Consider the following 20,398-nt stretch of genomic DNA (forward strand, 5'->3'; position numbering starts at 1 on the left):
CGTCAGGATCTAACCTCACTAGTCAAAATTGAAATTCTAAATCGTGAAGGGCTATAGGGAACATTTATAGGGCCAAATTAGGTTTCAAAATTCAAAATGGAACTTATATCATCGCCCAACCCTCATTTCATTCCCGGGTAAATTATAGTACCAATCTTAAGGCTTTAAATATTTATATGTGTTGCTTTATATTCTTTTTGTAGATACACCGGATTTTGTCCTCAATATAAATATCGTATAGGTGATACGTACGGAACCACGACACACAAAGTTCTACTTGATCCAACTGTACATCATGCCGAAAAGCTTGTTTTATCTGATAGACTGGGAGATGACTATAAGGTAGTTATAAAGACATTTTTAGTTCTTATTATAGTCAAAAAGCTAAAAGAAAAATAAAAGCCGATGAGAACCTAAGATTGATGAAAAAGATTTGCAATTTTTAAATACTAGACGTATAGCGGCTTCTTGGGTCGTCTTTCAAAATATATATATTGGTAATACAATTAAAATACAGACTCAGAAAAATTTTATAAAAGTATAGAAATTTATAGAAAATATGGGGTATGACAGAACTTATATATGTTTTTTCTTTTAAGCAACTTTGTCCTCAAATTAGTTTTGATTCATTCATCAGCGAACGTTTTCAAATTTAATAAAAACTTTAGATAGAATAAAACTATCAACGGCTATTACGTTATTTGCATGCAAAAAAAATTATCAAAACAAGGTATCTACATCTCATATCTTGTTTTCCAAAGGTTGCCTTCAATATACGCAATAATGAAGAAGATTGATAGGTTTTGAATAAATGTTTGTTTCTGTTGCAATAATATATACGTAGTTTTGTTAATTCAATAATCATTAACAATCTTAGAAAATCTCCTGATTTCTACTTATTTGCTGGAGGCAACACAATACTGAGAAACTTCAAATGACTTGAATCTGGCCAGAGTTTGCGCAATTGCGTAAGCAGTAAGACACGATTCGGAAATTGTCAACATTCCGTAAAGTTAAGAAGTTAGTTCGCTTCTTTTTAACAAACTTGATACAATTATTACACAAAATAATTCTTATACGTATTAAAGATACAAAATGTCCTATTGTAAATCTGAAAGCACCACTAGATATCTAAGGAAAAATGTTAATAGGTGATATTAACATTTTCCCTTAATTATGACCGAGAACTATTACAAGATATTACCGAGATTTCAATAGTAATCTTAAAATTAGTAACATCCTATACTCGTATATACCCACAGAAAGCTATAGGTTTCTTCCTGTTAGTATAAGAAAATGTAATCATCGTTACCATTACGGAATTAAATGATTCTATCAAAGTCTATCAAGTCTACTATTGTAATAATTTCAAGTTATTTCAAGTTGAAATTCATAATATAAATGAACTTTAATATTATATACTGGGATTATAGCTGATTTTACTTTCTTAGCTTTAAGTAAGATGACCTCTACCTGCATTACATATTTGAATGGCAATCAATTATCTTTCTGTGTAGGTATAAAAATGAATATTTATTCTCACTAGTCCTTTAGCTGCCCCTTTTAAGGGATTTATAAAGATGGACTCGCGACCCAATCACTAAATTTGTTACCTTTTGTATTGGGTTTTATAATTAGTACTAAGTTATAAAATAAAACATATTTATGGCTGGTACTCTCACTTCACTGTATTCTTGTATGAACAATTATTGTAAGTTATTTATTCGTAGACTTTTCGGCCAGCACTTAGAGATATTGATATTGTTAATGAAAGACAAGGTGATACAATTTATAAGCACCCCATGGTTCCTGGATATGAAGGTAGACAACTCTTTTTTCTTTTCTTATCTTTAGTGAACAATCTTTGTAGGATTTGTACCAAGAGAACATGCTGAATTTGGCCAACGATATACAGTACAGGCTACAGAGGCACTCTCAGATTTTGAGCAGCTGCAAAATCAAAATCGAGCCGCTATGAATCAAATTATCAAAATCGGTTACCTTCAGGATAACAAATGGGATCCAAAAACTTTGGAAGATAAGGAGGTAGGATTATGTAGATGAATCGGCACACTTAATTATTGAATTGAATTTTTGTAATCTTGTATAGCTCATAGCGAGTGTTTTTTTGAAATTAAAAAAATATTATGTGATCAAAAATAAAACTTCTGTTTTTTGATAGTTTTATATACTTTTACAGATATCTAAAAATACTTGATCTGAGACTTTTTATTAATAAATTTTTAATATAACAAAATACGATTTTGCAAAATGTTATAAGAGATTTATTTCTAGTTGACACAAAGTGAATTTAAACTTCCTTTGATAGAGGTTCGACCTGAATGCGGTGGATTATTAAGAAATATGCCTGTAACCGAACCTCCCATTACCCCGCCTAATAATTCAATGAGCCCTTATTTTTCTGACAATGTAGATCCAGAAAAGTATTTAAAATCAGGTAAAGTTCATATTTATTTATCAAACTCATCATTTTACAATTTACTATTCGCGCTAACTCTTTATAAAACCTTATAAATCGCTAAAGATTCATTGTGCCTAGAGCGTCAATTAGAGTTGGACTCCTTCAAACATCCAGGTATCTCTGAAAATGAAGATTATAGGAACCCTAAATACTTTAATAGTACTAGATATTCCATATTTTTCATTAATTTATTTCAGAACATTTGCTACTACAAACATATAGATGTACATAGCACAGTACGCACAATCAGAATGTTTATAAATATTTTTTCAAATTTTAACAACTAAAATCAATAACGAAAAATTGAAACGCAGAATTGAGGTAATTCACATTGTCCACGTAGAATTCGTCCAGACCAGAGTACGACCTCTCCAATAATAAAACCTTTATCAGTTTTTTAAGCATCTGTTCTGGTATTATACTACTAAATTGTAACGCGTTTATAAATTTTCCTACTCTGATAAATAACTAACCTGCAAATAAGAGCCGAAGCTGCAATTAGGAGGTTTGCTGGAATTGCTCCAAGTTCCAGTACAAATAAGAATATTATATTAAAAATAATTTGCTTGATTCTCTGCGGCCCTGTAGGACAAATAAGGGCTATAGTAAATACTGGTGTCCCAAAAAGCAATACCACTCCTAAGATGAAATTTCACAAGAGAATGGATATACAGTCCAATCAAAACCGCTTCCAAGCGCAACAGTTATCTTATTGCCAGGCCTACAGACGCTAGTGTTTACAAAGAAACTGGTATAAAATACTGGTTTAACTAGAATTGGCACTCGACAATAATTCTCAAGAACTTTAAAAATATTCTGTGCTTCAACTAAACACCACCAATATTCAAATTAGGCAAACCAGTAGCGATAATGCTATAGACTCAGACTCAGCATAAGAAACTTGCCATGAAGCTATTGTGTCGTCTGCCGAGATTATTACTACAAGTCGGGAGTAGGAGATCAAAGCAATAGTCTCTGTGTGTGATATTTAATGGTTTGGATAAAAGCTGGCCGATGGACTCCTAAATTCATTTTAACCTAGTTCTCTTAAATCCAAATACCTTAATTTCTTGCGTCTATGTTCTATGAGTAACAGAGTCAAATGTTCTTGACAAATAAATTAAAGTTGCTATGACGGTATTCTTTGGATTGAGCTGTGCACACAAATATTACAGGAAACTAAATGTGAAATTTAGTATTAGTTAGAATTATACAGGGTGTTCCGAAACTATTGTGCCAAAATGTAGGGGTTGGTAGTTCTCGCCAAAACAAACGTTTTTTACTTATTAACCCATAGGCGCATGCATTCAGTGATAATAGCGCATTAAGGTCCGCGCAGTGGTACCTAACCTCGGACACGGGGTAAAGTGCTTGTACCGGAAACTGTGTAAGTAAATGACATAAAAACACATGGAATATTTAGGAGAGTTTATTCAAAAAACCATGTTTTCATTTAAAAGATGTTCAAAATTCGAACTACCCGCTTCAATGCAAGCGTGACAGCGTCGTACGATTTCCTCCTGCACACGTTGAAAAACTTCCGGAATTTCTTGAATTCCAGCAGCAGCCGCAACAATCCTTCCTACTAACTCTTCCTTTATTTGAATCGGAGTGTCGTACATAAGCGCTTTCATGTGTCCCCATAAAAGGAAGTTGCATGTGGTCAGCTCTGGTGAACGTGGAGGACATGCATTTGGTTCGTTCCTACCAATCACTCTTCCCTGATATGCCTGGTTCAGATGTTCCCTTACGGCTAGGGCTCCGTTGTGTTGGTACCACATGTTTTGTCTGACATTGAGAGGAACATTTTCTAACAATTCGTTCTTGAGTTTTCTTCAGCCCAAACGTGGCTGTTGTGGCTGTTAAAAAACCCTTCGCGGGTAAAGGCGGCTTCATCCGTAAACATCACTAAGGGCGGAAATTTAGCGTCGCGCCACGTTTGTTGTAAAAACCATTGAGCGAATTCTACTTGACGGCGATAGTCCTCGGGCAGAAGTGGGTGTACCTTTTGAAAATGAAATGGCTGCAGTTGTTGTTCGTGTGAAACCTCCCATACCAGAACATGATTTATTCGAAATGAGTGCGCTTCAGCTCGGGTACTTATGGAAGGAGATTCGTCAATTCTCACTAAGATTTCCTCTTCCATCTCATAATAAACGCAGCGTGCGTGGTCTTCTCCCCCACATTATGAGGCTTCTGCAAATTAAATGTTTCGTTGTCATGAATAGTCCGGATGAATAACACTTTATTAACAAATCTTACCCGTAATTATCTGATCGCTCGCAATCTTAAATGCAAACGTGCATTTAAGATTGCGAGTGCTAAGATGCAACTGCAAGTCGAGGACTATGCAAATGCAATAGTCCCCGACTTGGTAAGGACCGCTGGGGAAAGCATTCTTGGTAAATCCGCAACGCGCGTCTTCCATTAACATCAGCAGCACCATAAGCCAGGTGTAGGTCTGCGAATTCAGCGAATGTAAAATTTTCTAATTTAAACTTTTAAACGGTCACACTAATTGCTTGCTTGTTTTGGGTTATTGGCTTCTACTTCCAATCGGTGCAACTCGCCAGCTCATTCGGGTGATTCGGGAAAAGCCGTCGGGTATGTACCCTGTTCCCCGAATCGAAGATTTCACAATAATTAATTAAGTCTTTCACAATGGTAAATCTAAAACTTTTGCACGTTGTCGCCTCCCTCACAATGCGTCCGGCATCATCCGTCCTGCTTACCGGCGTGAATAAGTTTAGCCACCAACGGCAGGGGGTAGAAAAGGGTCTGGGAAAGAGATACGAGGAATTGGAAAGGACAAAGATCTACCACGTGTGGGCTAGGTGAAGGATGACGCGGAAGTGAACCGCCACACTACAATTTAGATTAAGTTAGGTTTACACATAGAGAAAGTAGTCTACTTTTAAAGTAGTCTGGTTTTACACATTGCCACGACGCAATAATAAATGAGTAGCCTACTTTATTAGCCTTTTTTCTCGTGATACCTGTTAGTACCGAAATAAGGCGCATGCGCCTAGGAGTTAATAGTTAAAAAAAAACGGTTTTTTTTGGTAAGATCTACCCACCCTTACATTTTGGCACAATAGTTTCGGAACGTCCTGTAGTTGGTATTAGTTTAGAATAACTTTCAACCTCACCTCCCGTATGAATCGGTATCACTTTTCCGATTTTTATAAAAATCCTATAAAACCTAGATAGAACCTAAACTATAAATGATATTAAAACATGGAAATTGCTGCACGAGAGAGTTCTATCTGAACATTCATCTTGACCAGAAAAATGTTGGTTCCTAATTGATTTGATGGTTATAACGAGAGGAAGAAATGGGTAGTTAGTTTTTCATTACCTATAAAACGATGAAATGCAAAAAGACATGTCCAGAAAGGTTTCATCACACAGAGAAATCATAAAGATTTAACATACAAGCATGTCTCTAGTTAGGCATCGATGAGTTAAAATAATCGATAGTTGTCTAGGGTACCTAAAGTTATCTAAATGATGTATTTAACATGAGGCACAGTCTAAATATGAGGTAATCCAAGAGTAGATGGAAACGATGATAAAGTAAGGAGGTAGGTAGCTAACCAGATCTGAAAAGTTATATTTATAAAAAAGCCGAGTAAGAAAACACTTATAGAGGTACGTCAAAATGATCTCCCACATTTTAACCTTTAATAAAAACGCCATTGTGAATGCTATTTATCTTCTATTTTTATTAACAGAAAGTGTATGGTATGCCATTTGTTTTCATTAAGTTTTGAGTCCCAGTGGTGACCATTCTTTTCTATGTACATTCGAGGATGATTTCTGAAAGTTTTCATCACTCGAGCAGTAATTTAAGGCGCTATTCCTGCAATTTCTTGGTGTATTACTGCTTTTAATTTATCAATGATCCGGGGATGGCGTTAAAAAACCTTCGCTTCAGGTATCCCTAAAGGAAAAAGTCGCAGAAAGATCAGATGCACGCGTAGGCCATCCAACGTCTTTACATAACGAAATTACGCATCTGCAAAACATTCCCCTTAAAACTGCCATTATTGATTAGCATGTCGTCATATCGATCAGCAGTTGCGGTACACACTACGCCTCCCTCTTCAAAAAAATGCGGGTTCCAAACGCCAAAACACCCAACACAGCATTAAATGGTAACACGTGGGCTGTGAAGGCTACTCATGGAACATGCCACAATGCCACAATGGCCTTTCATGGAACTGGCGCGGATTTTCTGTTGCTCAATAGCGAAAATTGTGCTTGTTTACATTGAAATAAACTTCGTCACTTATTATTAAAAGAATATTTTTTGAAGAATATCTTTGAAAGATGCTCAGCGATTTTTCCCAGTCCCGTTGATACTAAGTACTTGCACGGACATTATTTTGGATGGGTGGAATAGTATTGTTTTACGATCTGGATCAAAAATGTCTACCAAGCGCAAATCGAGTACGTCAAATTCTTCGTCGTAGTCACAGATTCGTTTACTTTCATAAATGTTTGGATAACGAAGGCATAATGCTCGCTCGTCCAATTCACGATGATAGCTGAAATGGCGAGGCAGCAGCTACCAACCGATTATACTAAGATTCCTTTTCACACCGTGTGAATGTGTGTTTTATTTTTTCCTTTTTATTATCAATTTTCTTGGACTAAGACTTGTTTCAGTTTTAATTAAATGATAATAATTAATCTCTTTGAGAATCATAGACAACTGCATTCACCTAATAGGTCTAGAACGAGACAGCTTTATGCAATTATTGCAACAAAGAAGAAGGTCCTTTTTTGATTAAAAGATGATGTAATATCTAGAAGAAATTTGTTGGTACACTAATATATATATTTTAATCGAGGAACGCTGTACCTTAACAATGACTCAACAATTACGTTAAAATAAATAAACCTTTAAAACCTTTTTTTGTAATCGCGTTAAAAAGTTTCTTCCTAAATTACTGACGAACTTGCCATTTTGTCAAATCATTGTCAAACTTTTTTTTTAAAAAAGAAATTTTGTTGGGGAGCCATACATTTTATATTGCGATATAATTAATATACAATCATCACCAAAAAAAAAACGACCATGTATGACAGACTAAATAATTCGTATTTGCAACAGGAGAGATATACGAGAGGATGCGGTGGCAAAGGTAAAGATTTCAAAATTGTTATCTGAACTCATAAATCTCTCACAATGACTTCATAATTTTTTTTATTTTTTATCAAAAAAATAAAGTACCGAATTATCATAATAAAGATATATTTTAGGTTTTATAAACTGTGTAATTAATTTCGATTTTTTTCTTTAGGATTTACCGGACATGTACCTTTTGGTTATGCAGCATTTGGAAAAACCAACCAAGAAATGACTAACAGTCAGCTGTGTGATTTTACATCGAATTACCGGAAAAGGTTGAGTAACGAATGGGCACCAGTGGAAATTGACCGTCCAGATCCCCCCGTCTTGATTCAGCCTGCTGAAATTTACCATAAACATATTGGACAACTGCCTAACTATGGTGGACATATTCCGGGAGCTATATTTAGGTAAGCCCTAAAAGCTTATAAAACACATTTTCTGACATTAACTCATTAAAAACAAAACAAAAAAGAAACTTTCTTTTGGTAAGAAGCACAACTAATTGGAAATTGAGTCTAATGAACAAAAACAATATTAAAATAGTACCGAATAAAAAAATTAAAGAAACAAGTCAATTTGTAATTTAAAAATAACCAATCTTCTGTTATTTTCGCAAAATGGGCCTAGTATTTGTCAAAGATGCCGCTGAAACATTCCGCCAGCGACCCCTTTGATGACAATAGAAACTGCAAAATAGATTATTGGTGGAGGTAACTATACTTTAAGAGAAAAATCGGAAATATCTACTATACAACTTCGATGGATACTACAAACCTCGGTGATTTTCTCTGCGTTTATTAATTTTCATTTTTATTAGGGGTAAAGTTTGGGTTTATTTCTTAAACTACATCTAAAGTTTGCCTTATCTAAGAAGTCAATCCTTTTTCAAATACTTTATATTTCCTTGCTAAGCCTGTTTATAAATAATATGTTAAATAACTGAAGTAATGCTCCATATTATATGAGCAGTACTTTAATTTTACGTATTTTCTTTTATACCTGAATAATGTGTTCTATTTTTTGATTTCCTAAAGTTCTTAAAGTGTCTTATTTAAAAAAAAAATTGTTTATATGACGACGTTTTGGATGGTCCTAATAGATTTCAATTTGGAAAAATCTTAGAATTATTCCATAAAGGAAGGAAGATTCAAAATTTCGCAAATGGTAATTTTTGACGAATTTTTTTTTGCATCTTGTAAGATTTTTTCCAATTAAAAAAGCATCATCAAGGTTGGGAATTTTTCATTCTTTACTCTCAGATTATGAAAATGACTCACATTTTTTTAAAATATGTGTAATAGCGTAATGGCACCAACAATTAGATCACACTCCAGGCAAATGTCGCACTCAATGTACTGATATAAAATTGCTAAAAATAAATAAAACTTAGTTTGATATTCGTCATATTTTATTTAAGTTAAATATACATAAGCTGGTAGAAAATTCACGATATTACTTAATGTTGCGTTATAATTTGTATAGGACACATTTATATGAATCATCAGAAAAAAAAAATTAAATTTTGGGTTTTCGGAATTACCCGGAACGCTTACATTTCCAAAAAGACATTTTACTGAGCACCGAGTTTTCCTCATTCAAATAGCGTCAATCTTGCTCAAATTTCTCTTTTTTTTTGTTGAATTTTAATTTAGGAAATATCTCAAGTTTTAATTAAAAAAAATATGCTTCCAGACTATCCTACCTTTTTGTCACTACAATTTAAAGTTTTTACAATTTTGTAATGACAAACTCATATGAATTTTCAAAATCCTTTATGTGGAAAATCGTGAACAGTACAATAGATTCAAATTCAAATTTATTAATCAACTTGGTCCTGTTACAATAAGAATGATTTAACAATTTCTTATTAGGTATTAAAAGTCTTCCAGAATTGACATGCGTAAACACCTGTGTGCATAAAATAAAGTATATAAAAAAAATAATATGTAAATTAACCAGAACCTATAACTAAGTTACAGCCAAAATCAACATAACTTGACCTACACTATCAATAGCAGTCACAGAAAGGAACAAAAAATCGAAACACCATATAACCATTAAAAAAAAATATCTTTTTTCATTTGATCTATTTAAAAAAATGAAAATTTTCGTTTCGTTGAAAGTTTTCGTCGAAAATAGCTTTAATTGTTTAATATTGTGAACAGGTCTCAGACTACTTGGGAGAATGTTATAAAATTTCCGAGCCAGCTAACCTAAAAATCTGTGCCCTATTGTTTTTTTAATAGTTGGTATCTTTAAGTGCCTGTTTACATAATTTCTGGTAGCGTAAGAGTGATTAACATATTTTTTAAGATTATTTGATTTATGTGTGTAAATGCATGTTGACAAAATATATCGTTGGCTTGCTGCAAAAACTCATTAAGTCAAAAATGATAGTTTCTGGAAAAATCAATTGTTTACTAATGCCGATGGTTTAGGTGGTTTTGGGAACAAATCATTTTGTAGTTTTTAGTTTCCGGCAATAAAATATAGTTTTGTGTGTTATTTCAAAGCTAACAGTAAAATAATAATGAAAAAGTAGTATTTTGTTAATCAATAATTGGAAAGAAAAATATAAAATGTGACTTAGTGAGTTTTCATTTTATGTGAAATATTGTCAAATTATTGACTTAATGAGTTAATTTTTATAAATAAACTTGATGTTAAAAAACTAGTAAACTTTTTTTGGAAATATACCTTTTTTTATTAAAAAAAATACAAAACCTAATAATAAATTTTGTTAAACATAATGTAACTAAGAACTAAAACGTCTCCCCGTCTGAGTCGGAATATCCAGGTTCAGGAATCACATCCTTCAATGTTGTGCTTATTGGCAGCGATTTATACCTATGGTACTTAACTTATGGTATTTAACTATGGTACTCATTAGGTATCACTCCTTTTTCGCATAACTTTAAAAGGTCTTCTTTTTTTAACGGATATTGGCAGCATAGTTTTGTACAACTTGCTTATTTTCAAGGTACTATAGTCAATTTTTTGAGTGGCTCTCGATTTTCTTTCAATATTAATGCTTTTATATTCACCAAAATAATCATAGCGGTATTCAAGAATAGCAGGCTGTATTTTCTGAAATCTGAAGCACTTTACTTTCAACCAGTTTACTTTATCATTATTACAATCAGTTGTCTTATTTCTAAGTAAAGTCTTGGATAAATCCAGTAAATTAAGAAATTCATTAAACTTAAACTCTTTGGTGATGAATGAATCTCCAAATTTATTTCGGTTACGTTTGGATCTAGCTCGTTTAAAAATACTTATCCAGTCATGGACTACATAAACTGGTTGATATTTTTTCTCTTTTTTAATGGCACTGTGCCTGGAGTCAACCTCCATGTAGCTGTGGCCACTTTCTAAGAATTTATGCTCTATGATGTCAACCGCAGTTGTTTGAACAATATAAAGAAAGAGAGCAGCAATATTCTGGTTTCGGTTTTGTCCACCGCATGTATCCGAATATAAGGTTACGTGTTTTACTTCCGGCTTCAAGCCTATAGACCAATTATACAGTGATGTTCCAATTTCACAGCTACCTCGCTTTCCATGTAGTTCAGTCCATGCAAAGCAGTATGCTCTGTGTGGTTCTGGAGCTTCATAAATAGTTAAGTTATACATATTAATTTTTCGGCTATAATACATCGGTGAAACATCGGAAGATGGAATCTGTAACACAGATTGTAAATCGAACGTAACCATAATAAATGCAGAATTGTCTTCCAAAGCAGCTTTATTAATATCTTTTGATCGGGCTGCTTCGTTTTTCCGAGTAATATGATTTTGGTATGTATCTTCCAAGTTACAGCGATCTTGAAAGTTGGAATCTTGATACCAATTACAAGTTGCGCGCTGATCTTTTTTTGGCTTAAAAAAAGAAATATTATAAGATGTGCAAAAAATTTTTCTATATGCATGGGAAGAAACTGATTTAAAATTATTCTTTAAACAGTAGGCCCGGTAAAGGTCGTACATCTTTAAGATTGATAGCTTACGGTCTAAATAGAGTCGTTTCGATCGTAATGACTTTTCATTGTTGGAAAACTTTCAATGTGGGCCTTTACAATATATATGTCAGAATCGGAAGTTTTATTAACAGAAGCTTTTTTTCCTCTTCCATCTTCACCTTCGAATACACCCAAAGAATTTCTCTTTTTAAAAGCTGTCAAAATAGGACCATTATTATTTATTATATAAAACTCATTAAGTCACTTAGTGAGTTTTTGCATGAACTCAAAACAGGCTTAATGACTTAGTGTGATTTTTATGGACTGCTTTTTTGGTACTTAATGAGTTTTTAAGCGTTTAATATTTGGTTCAGTGATAAAACAACATTAGACTTAGTGATATTTATCAAAATCTCAAAATCTGAAAAAATTGACTCGAGTTTTTGCTGCAAACCGACGATATATTGAACGTATATTAAAAATCTGTTCGGAATATAGCTGTTGAGTAGAAAAACTTTTTTGTTTTTTATATATAACCTTTAAAATAAAGTGTTGTACTATATCAAGTTGTTTTAAATAATTTTTATATACATAGGCCACCCCAGACTATCACTCCGCGGCAGCGACTCCACCATTGATCAGTAAACTAAAATTAGAAACTCTTCAAATCTTTCTCGAATATTTTAAACTCCTCAAATATTTCTTGAAATATAAAGTCAATAAATAAGTTTAGGGATATTTTCTGTCAATTTTATGTGTTGAAAAATTTCACGTACGTTTGCTAAAGTGTAATATAGTTCTACTTCTCGCATTATTGCAACAAAAAAATATTTTTAATAATACTGCTTAATATTGTTTACATTTTCTTTTTTTTTAGATATGGAAAAACCTATGGCAATGACTCCCGAGATGCAAAACGGTGGCTTAGAGGCGATTTCGGGAACTGATTAAATATCAGCAGATGATAATTTCATTAAAAAAAAAACCTTTTGATTTACTAATAAAATATATATATTTCTACTTACACAATAACAACAAAAATTCTTAAACTAATAAGGTGAGCAAAAAGTGAATTTTGTTCATTTACTAGTTTGTGCAGTTTTTCCTGCTTTCCAGTTATGAAGTATCTTGGCAGCATCTTCTAAGCATTCATCGCGCTAAAAACACAAAATACATGGATTCGTTAAAATATACATAATTTAAAAAAGAAGATGAGAATTTTAGATAGATAGAATGACATAAAAATTAACAAAACTAGATCATTAGAATAGACGTTACCCTACTTTAAGAGGTACCTATATAAAAATTTCTTTTCATTTTATGCCTATTTTATATACGGCGTTTAAGTCAGATGATCCAGGAGGCTAAGGCACGGTTTTACCCACCCTACCTACGGTTTTCGAAAAACTTATTAAAAGAATCCCGAACTGCGACACTAAGATGTAGTGGTGTTCATGCGTGAACCACACATAAGCACTTAGTACCTACAGGTTCGGGCAGATTAGTCTGGAGAAATTCTAAATAAATGTATCCAGTTAACTTTCTCTGTAGAACAAACGGCCCAATTTAATGTTGCCCGATGATTCTGATCCAAACGTTTGACAATGGGGTCAAACTGATGTTAATGACGATTTTTTTTGACAATCCAGCTTCATAGTAGAGATCGAATGAAATTTAGTATATTAGCGTCCCTTTTCAAAACTTAATTCGTCATCGAAAAGCTTCAGGAAGAAGTGCATCAACTTTTTGTAATTGTTTTTGTATTTGCAATTGTTGTTTAAAAATTTGATGAGCCATAGATTTTGGCCAAACTGGACTGCTAAATTTTCGCCGACTGGTAGAAGGATTTAATTCTAAAGCATTTAAAATATAATATGCAGCCACGATTGATGTATAATTAAAAAATAATTATCAATTTCACCTTTTTCCTATCAGGAGCGATTCGTAAGCCTCTTTTCACAAAGTTTTTTTGGCTTTTAAGGCATTACATAAAAAAATTAGATGTTAACACCTATAGTAAGCGTAAATTTTACTATGAAAAATTAATAAAAGAAAAATTATCGCAATAATCGGCTGTCATGGAAATACTGGAGAATTAATTAGAATTTGGGGAATTATTATAAAACACTTATAACACAGTATAAAAAACTTCTAAAATCGTGAAACTTTTAAAATATATTGACAATAAAGGTGCGCTGAGTAATGTTCCTAATTTTACATGCTTCGGATCAAGTTTCTTAACGCACAGTTATCTATTCTTGGTGCATGCTGGATTAATTTAAACACAACCGAAAGTTTTTTTTAATAATAAATGAAATGAAAAAAATTCAACAATGGGTATCCACTTTGCCTAAAGCCGGCACAAGAGAGTTAGGAAAACTTTTCAAACGTTGATTAAGAACTTAAAGTCCTAGAAAATATAGTACACTGCATGTGTATAAAATTCTGTATTCAGAAAATCCAAATTTGTATGTAAGTGGAAGGCGCAATCAACGAGTTTTCATGTATTAATGTATAATCCAACCAGTCCAAATTGAAAAAGCAAAAAATAAAAAAGCCATCAAACGTTTCCGACCGAACGCCACATTACCGTGGCTAACTAATAAAAACACCGAAACAGTATGAATAGCACAATATTTTCCTAATTTCTGTGGTTATAGGGACCTCGTAGGTTATTAAAAAGGCACGCGCACGGTGGCATCGTTCGAGCCTAAGAATTAAATATCACCTTTAAGCCTTATTTGCAGTTGTTTGTTTGATATGTTATGGCAGAATTAGTGGCAGCACGCGGCATTCAAGCTTTATAATTCGTTTTACTTCTTTTGCGTTATAAGTTTAGTTAATTCTGGTGTTGTTGTTATCGTTAATACAATTCTTAAATTGTTTGATTAAAATGGCATTGATGATGCTTCTTCAAAAGCTTTGGAGTTATCTTCTTCTACTCCTGATACATATGTTAGTAATGAGCAAAGCCGGGAATTTAAACATAAACACTTACACGTTCAATGTCAAAGACTTGTTCTAAATATGTTTGTTTGTATTCGACGCGAAAATATAGATCCTCCGGAAGCAACAATTATAACCCGAATTCAACAGTTGAGGTCAATATCTTGGTCTACAATTTATCGTGTTGTTAAAGTTGGAAATATTATAGATCATTCCATAAAACGGAAGCAGGTCAACCAACACCAGAAGTTGCATGATTACAGTAACTTAGAGACCCTTGGAAGTATTTTAGTGAAGTTCGGGTTTAAGCATAAAAAACTTGACAATAGGATGATTATAATGGAATCATGGCGTATCGTTGCACTTCGTCAAGAATATTTACGCAATATTAAAAACTATCTAGAATTGAACAGAAACATAGTGTATTTAGATTAAACGTGGTTCGATACGATGACGTTGTTAAGTTTGGTTGGGTTGACAAATCTAATAAATGTGTTCTAAATACGCCTTGCTCACGGGGAAAACGTGTAATTATTCTCCATGCTGGTGGAGAAAATGGTTATATTCTGAATGCACTGCAAAAAACATTGCGAAATCATCGACCGATTACCATCAAGATATGACATCATCATGAGTTATTTGAAAAATGGTTCACAGATCAGCTTTTGCCAAATATTCCACACAACTCTGGTATCGTAATGAACAATGCTTCTTCATGTATCTTCAAAAAGAAGATATTTCTAATTTTATGAAAACTAAAAACATTGACATTTCAGAAAAAGTTCCCACTAAAAAAGTATATAATTTACTATAATTTTTAAAATTATTAAAAATTATAATTTCAAGAATGAGTACGTTATTGACAGTATTTCCACAAGTCACGGGCATACTTTACTAAGACTGCCTCACTATTATTGCGCCTTTAACCCGATTGAACTGGTTTGGGGAACCATAAGCTAAGGAAATTTAATCGCTCGCCTACTCTGAGTTGGGAAGTGATTGAAAACATTCGCCAAGTTGTACGAGACTTTGAGACTAACGTATGGAAAAACTGTGTTGAACACGTTATTAAAAAAAAGAACGAGTATGTTACTTTGACCCCGTGCCACCCATAGTAATTCAACATGATATAAATTCCAGTTCTGAATTCTAACTTTTCTGACCTGTGAAATATCGTTAATTTTAAATAATCTTAACTGTCAAAAACACTTTTTTTTAAAGATGACAGAGAAAAAAAAGATCAGAAAGAAAAGTGGAATTTGTTTAGTTTTGGCGCTATAGCGTCCATCACCTCTTAAATTCGTCATTAGTGTACTAATTTAAAATAATAATTGTAAAAACACCTTAAACAACAAGAAAATATTGATATAAAATATCTTCAGATTATATTTAGTTGTATTTCAATTTTATGTATGGGACGCCACTGGCTACTACAAAACCTCCTGAAATAAAATGTTTTTGCTTTTTCATTTTGATCTGGTTAAACTATACTAATTTTGTATTAATATATTATTAAAATGTACACGTTTTCAGGCTTTAATCCGTTATTTTTCTTTAGCGACTTACAGTTATAACGACGGCCATAAAAAGCTATGATTTATTTTGCTTTACGGCTTGAAATTACATCCGAAAAAAATATAAAAGATTTTTTGAATTTTAACTGTTTTTCAAGTATTTTGAAAAGCATCACATTATGCAACTTTGCCCTAATTCAACCGACCTTAAATCTTTCTTTACATACGTTATAGGTAGGTACGCAAATAGGTCAGTCCCTGGAAATAAAATTGTCACAAAATCATAACTAGTTTCAATCAATTAAAAATTGAATCTATTATTACTCTTCAAGCACTTAACTATTGAAACATATCGTTGAAATACTAATACCTCGTAAACCACAAAAAATCAAATTTTTGTTTTTGGTGGCATTGGTTAGCGTAAACCGAATTCTACAACTCTGTTAATACATTGTATACAACAAAAATTTTACTTGGTGAATATTTAGGATTTCTAATACCTCTTACAGTAAATGGCCATATTTTTGTAGGCAATATCTCTTAACCCACAGTCAGGAATATTTCGAATATATCGTATCCCACAAATGACCGTTACTAAATGATTAAGTTAATACCTCGTAACGCGCTTTAGTCGCGGTTAAGACTTGTTGAAGTAAAGTGTTTCTGTGGGTTCTATTCTTTATTATTATTGTCTTTTTATCGAAGAAACAGTAATTTATTACTTATTTATTAACAATAAAAATTTCTTCATAACGCGGAAAATTGTTAGTGTCCTTGGTCAAAAAACAAAATAACCCAGGTAAGTTTATGCGTATACATTCGCTTTAAAATAGAGTATATTAGGGTAGGTTGAGGTCCTTTTGTGATTTGTCTTATATTATAGAGTAATTATTTTATTCTACTTATGCCGAATTTATACATTTTGCATAATCACAATCGAAAGACTTAAGACTAAGACAAAGACTTAAAACTTTAGGACTTTTGATTGTGATTTGTGATAATGCAAAATGTTGTACAAACTCTGCATAAAGGCAAAATTAGTCCTTATTTTTTATTAACGTAAAATTTTAAAGTAGCTACGGGTATAATCGACTTTACCCCAATAAAAAGTTAAATTTAAATATTAGTTAGTTTTGTAATTTTTTTTTTTAATTTTTAATTTAAGATAAAATTTAAATTTAGCTTTTTGTTATAGTTATGTCGAGTATAATCTAATGGTATAATATTTTGAACAGATGACTTCAATCAAAATTTACATAAGCCCGAACTTATCACGCCTGTTAATGCTTTGGACCAAGAGAGAATAATAGAACTCCTTTAGTTTAACTCCTTTTGATATCAACTCTCTTCCCATTATATTTGATGAAGATGATATTGACACTACTTGCTATACCGAGACCTGCTGTACCATTGTTTCATCTGGTGCCACCAACGAATTACTGAAAAATCGTAATGAAGAAAGTGACCTTGAAAATCCCGAGATAAATATTTATTCAAGCAATAAAATCGATTTAGAAAACCTATTAGATCTTGACGAAAGGCATAATATGAACTATGAAGGTGTTACGTTACAAACTATGGAGATAGATCAAGATGAGATACTTCAAAATGAAAATTCAATGGAACCGGACTATGATAATACTGGTGGTAATACTGACGGTAAAGATCATGATTACATTTCAGAAGTAGACAACTGTTCTGATAGCTCAAATAGCGAAATTGAATCACATAACCTGAGAGACCCTGGCCAAAATCACGTAGACGACGAAGCTTCTACATCGCAGACTATAGAGACAGATCATGATGATTTACCTGAAAACGAAAACCCGCTAGAACCAGACTATGGTAACATGTTAGAAGGACGAAAACGAAGCATTAAGCGTCAAGAGGATAGGTGGGGCAAAAATAAAACAAAGCGACAAAGAATGGAAGGACAACCATACATGGGTTACAGTAGAAAAGACGGCAAAGTTAGTAATAATATTCCCAAAGAGGGTCGAAAACTAGAACCGCCATGCAAATCAAAGGAATGTATTAGAGTCAAAAATAAGCACTGTGCAAAAATATCTGAAGAAGAACGCCTTAGAATATTTAAAAGTTTCTGGAATGAAATGAATTGGGACCAACGAAAAATTTTTGTTATAAACCATGTAACAAAGAGCAATCCAAAAAGAACCTATACGAAAACAGAAAACAGTAGGCGAAAAAACCTTGCAATATCTTTTAACCATTAATAATAAGAAACTACAAGTTTGCAAAAAGATGTTTCTACAAACATTGTGCTTGGGCGAATTTTCGGTTCAGGATTGGATAAAAAAAGGAGATCTTAGTATGACTACTTCAACAGAAGTTAACAAACAAAAGAAAAAACCTTCTTTTAGAGCAGGTAAAGATGCTGACAAAGAATACCTTAAAGAATTTTTTGACAAGTTGCCTAAATTACCATCACATTATGCTCGTTCCAGTTCTACAAAATTATATTTAGAAACCACTATTGAAAGCTTAACTCACCTCTTTAATTTGTATAAGGAAACCTGTAATAAAGATAACAGATCAGTCCTATCTAGAACGGTCTTCAATAGTATGTTCCATTCTAAAAATTTGTCATTATATCCCATAAAAGAGGACAAGTGTGACTTATGCACTAAACATGAAGTAGGGTAACTTTCAGATGAAGAATGGAGTGTTCATAGACGCAAAAAGGATAGGGCTCAGGATGAGAAGAACATGACAAAGAGGAAGCAAACACTAATAAAAGAGGACGCGTTTTAACAGTTGATTTGCAAGCAGTTAAAGTATGTCCATTCGTTCAAACCAGTGCCATTTTTTTAAGCTTAAACTATGCTGTCATAATTTTACTGTTTATGATACAGTTTCTCATCAGGCAACTTGCTTTTGGTTCACAGAAACTGATACTGATATGACAGCATCAACATTTGTGGCCTGTTTGCTGAAATATTTGGATATAAAATGTCAAAATGAATCTGGTCCAATTATAATTTACAGCGATGGATGCACATACCAAAATCGGAACAGCATTATGTCAAATGCCTTTCTCAATTATGCTGTGATTAATAATGTGGAGATTGTTCAGAAATTTTTAGAAGTTGGGCATACACAGATGGAATGCGACTCCGTCCACAGCTGTATTGAAAGAAAAATAAAAGGAAAAGACATACACTTACCCAGTAATTATTTGCGCATTTCAAAAGAAGCAAGATCTAAGCCAGCCCCTTATGATGTTGTGTGTATGGAGTATACAGATTTTAAAGACTTTACTCCAAAAAGATTTCATCGATATAATTCTATCAGACCAGGAAAAGTAAGTTGTTTCTTAACTATATTAATATCATTAAGTTTATTAATTAAAATTATGTTTTTTGTAAGGTTGTAAATGATCCCGTAGTAACAGACATCAAAGCACTCAGATATTTGCCTAATGAAAAAACGTATTACAAACTTGATTTTGATGCCAACTGGAAAGAGCTTCCACAGAGACCAAAAATGGTGTTAGATGTTGTGGAGTGGCCAGTCATGTATAATGAGAAAAGAAAAATAAAGAAAAAAAAAAGTGGCAACACCTGCAAGCTTTAAAATCCGTTATACCCAGAGACTGTCACAGTTTTTATGACAATTTAGCATACAGTAAAGTTTAATATTTTAATACCATTGTAAATTAGGCCTAGTTATTAATAAAAAATACGTGTATTTGTTCCTAACAAAGTGTTTTGTCTACAAAGGGTAAACTGTGTATCCCACTCCAAAAACAAGATATTCATTACAATACCTCGTATGCCGCGAAAAATGTTAAAATATATGATTAAAATTAGTAAAAAACTTTAATTTCGAATAATGTTGAATGTGAAAATATCTAAAAAAATATTCAATATCTAAGTTAAATACTTTTAAAAATATTTTTTTTCATCTCCTGAAAAATGTCATTTGTGGGTTTACGAGGTATTAGTACTTCAACGACGATATATGGAATTTCCAAAGAACTAAAAAGATGTTATTTCATTGAATTTAATAATTTTAATTTTACTGAGATACCAGAACCCAAGAATATTCTTGGTAACTGTAATTTAGAACTATACAAAAAAACAGGTTTAAAACTATTTTTGAGATCGTACGTAAAGTGATTTTTCTACTGTGACATTGCCTCAAATAATTAAATGAAAGTTGCACCCACCTTTATAAAACAATATCTCACAAAGTTTTCACCCAAGTGTTTGTGATCATCGCCGTAAAATGCTGATGGAGGGATACCTTGTAACCCTACCTTCTTAGCCATCCATTTTGTGAATTTATAGTCTTTGTATTTATCTTGTTCTGATTCCAGGTTTACCTGAGATTCTAA

The 20,398-nt window shown here is 32.7% G+C and overlaps 2 protein-coding genes and 1 pseudogene across 3 annotated transcripts in view; 2 read left to right on the forward strand and 1 right to left on the reverse strand.

Annotated features, from left to right (window-relative positions):
• On the forward strand, window positions 1-12,601 carry LOC126742785 (UPF0605 protein CG18335-like). Its single transcript, XM_050449578.1, has 7 exons — window positions 1-137; window positions 204-342; window positions 1,731-1,821; window positions 1,871-2,046; window positions 2,296-2,458; window positions 7,792-8,029; window positions 12,459-12,601. Exons 1-7 carry the CDS (start codon window positions 97-99, stop codon window positions 12,526-12,528), a joined length of 918 nt encoding a protein of 305 aa, XP_050305535.1. The 5' UTR covers window positions 1-96; the 3' UTR covers window positions 12,529-12,601.
• LOC126742784 (kynurenine aminotransferase) overlaps window positions 12,569-20,398 on the reverse strand; it is an 18,274-nt gene continuing 10,444 nt past the window's right edge. For both annotated transcript variants that reach the window (XM_050449576.1, XM_050449577.1), the window contains exons 9-10: window positions 20,231-20,394; window positions 12,569-12,738 (exon numbers count right to left, since the gene is read on the reverse strand). In XM_050449576.1, coding sequence (XP_050305533.1) covers window positions 12,661-12,738; window positions 20,231-20,394 — 242 coding nt within the window. In that variant the 3' untranslated portion in view covers window positions 12,569-12,660. The remainder of the gene's footprint in view (window positions 12,739-20,230; window positions 20,395-20,398) is intronic.
• Window positions 18,839-19,697, forward strand: LOC126742786 (uncharacterized; annotated as a pseudogene).

The sequence above is a fragment of the Anthonomus grandis genome, chromosome 12, assembly GCF_022605725.1.
Source record: "Anthonomus grandis grandis chromosome 12, icAntGran1.3, whole genome shotgun sequence".
NCBI classification, from domain to species: Eukaryota; Metazoa; Arthropoda; class Insecta; order Coleoptera; family Curculionidae; genus Anthonomus; species Anthonomus grandis.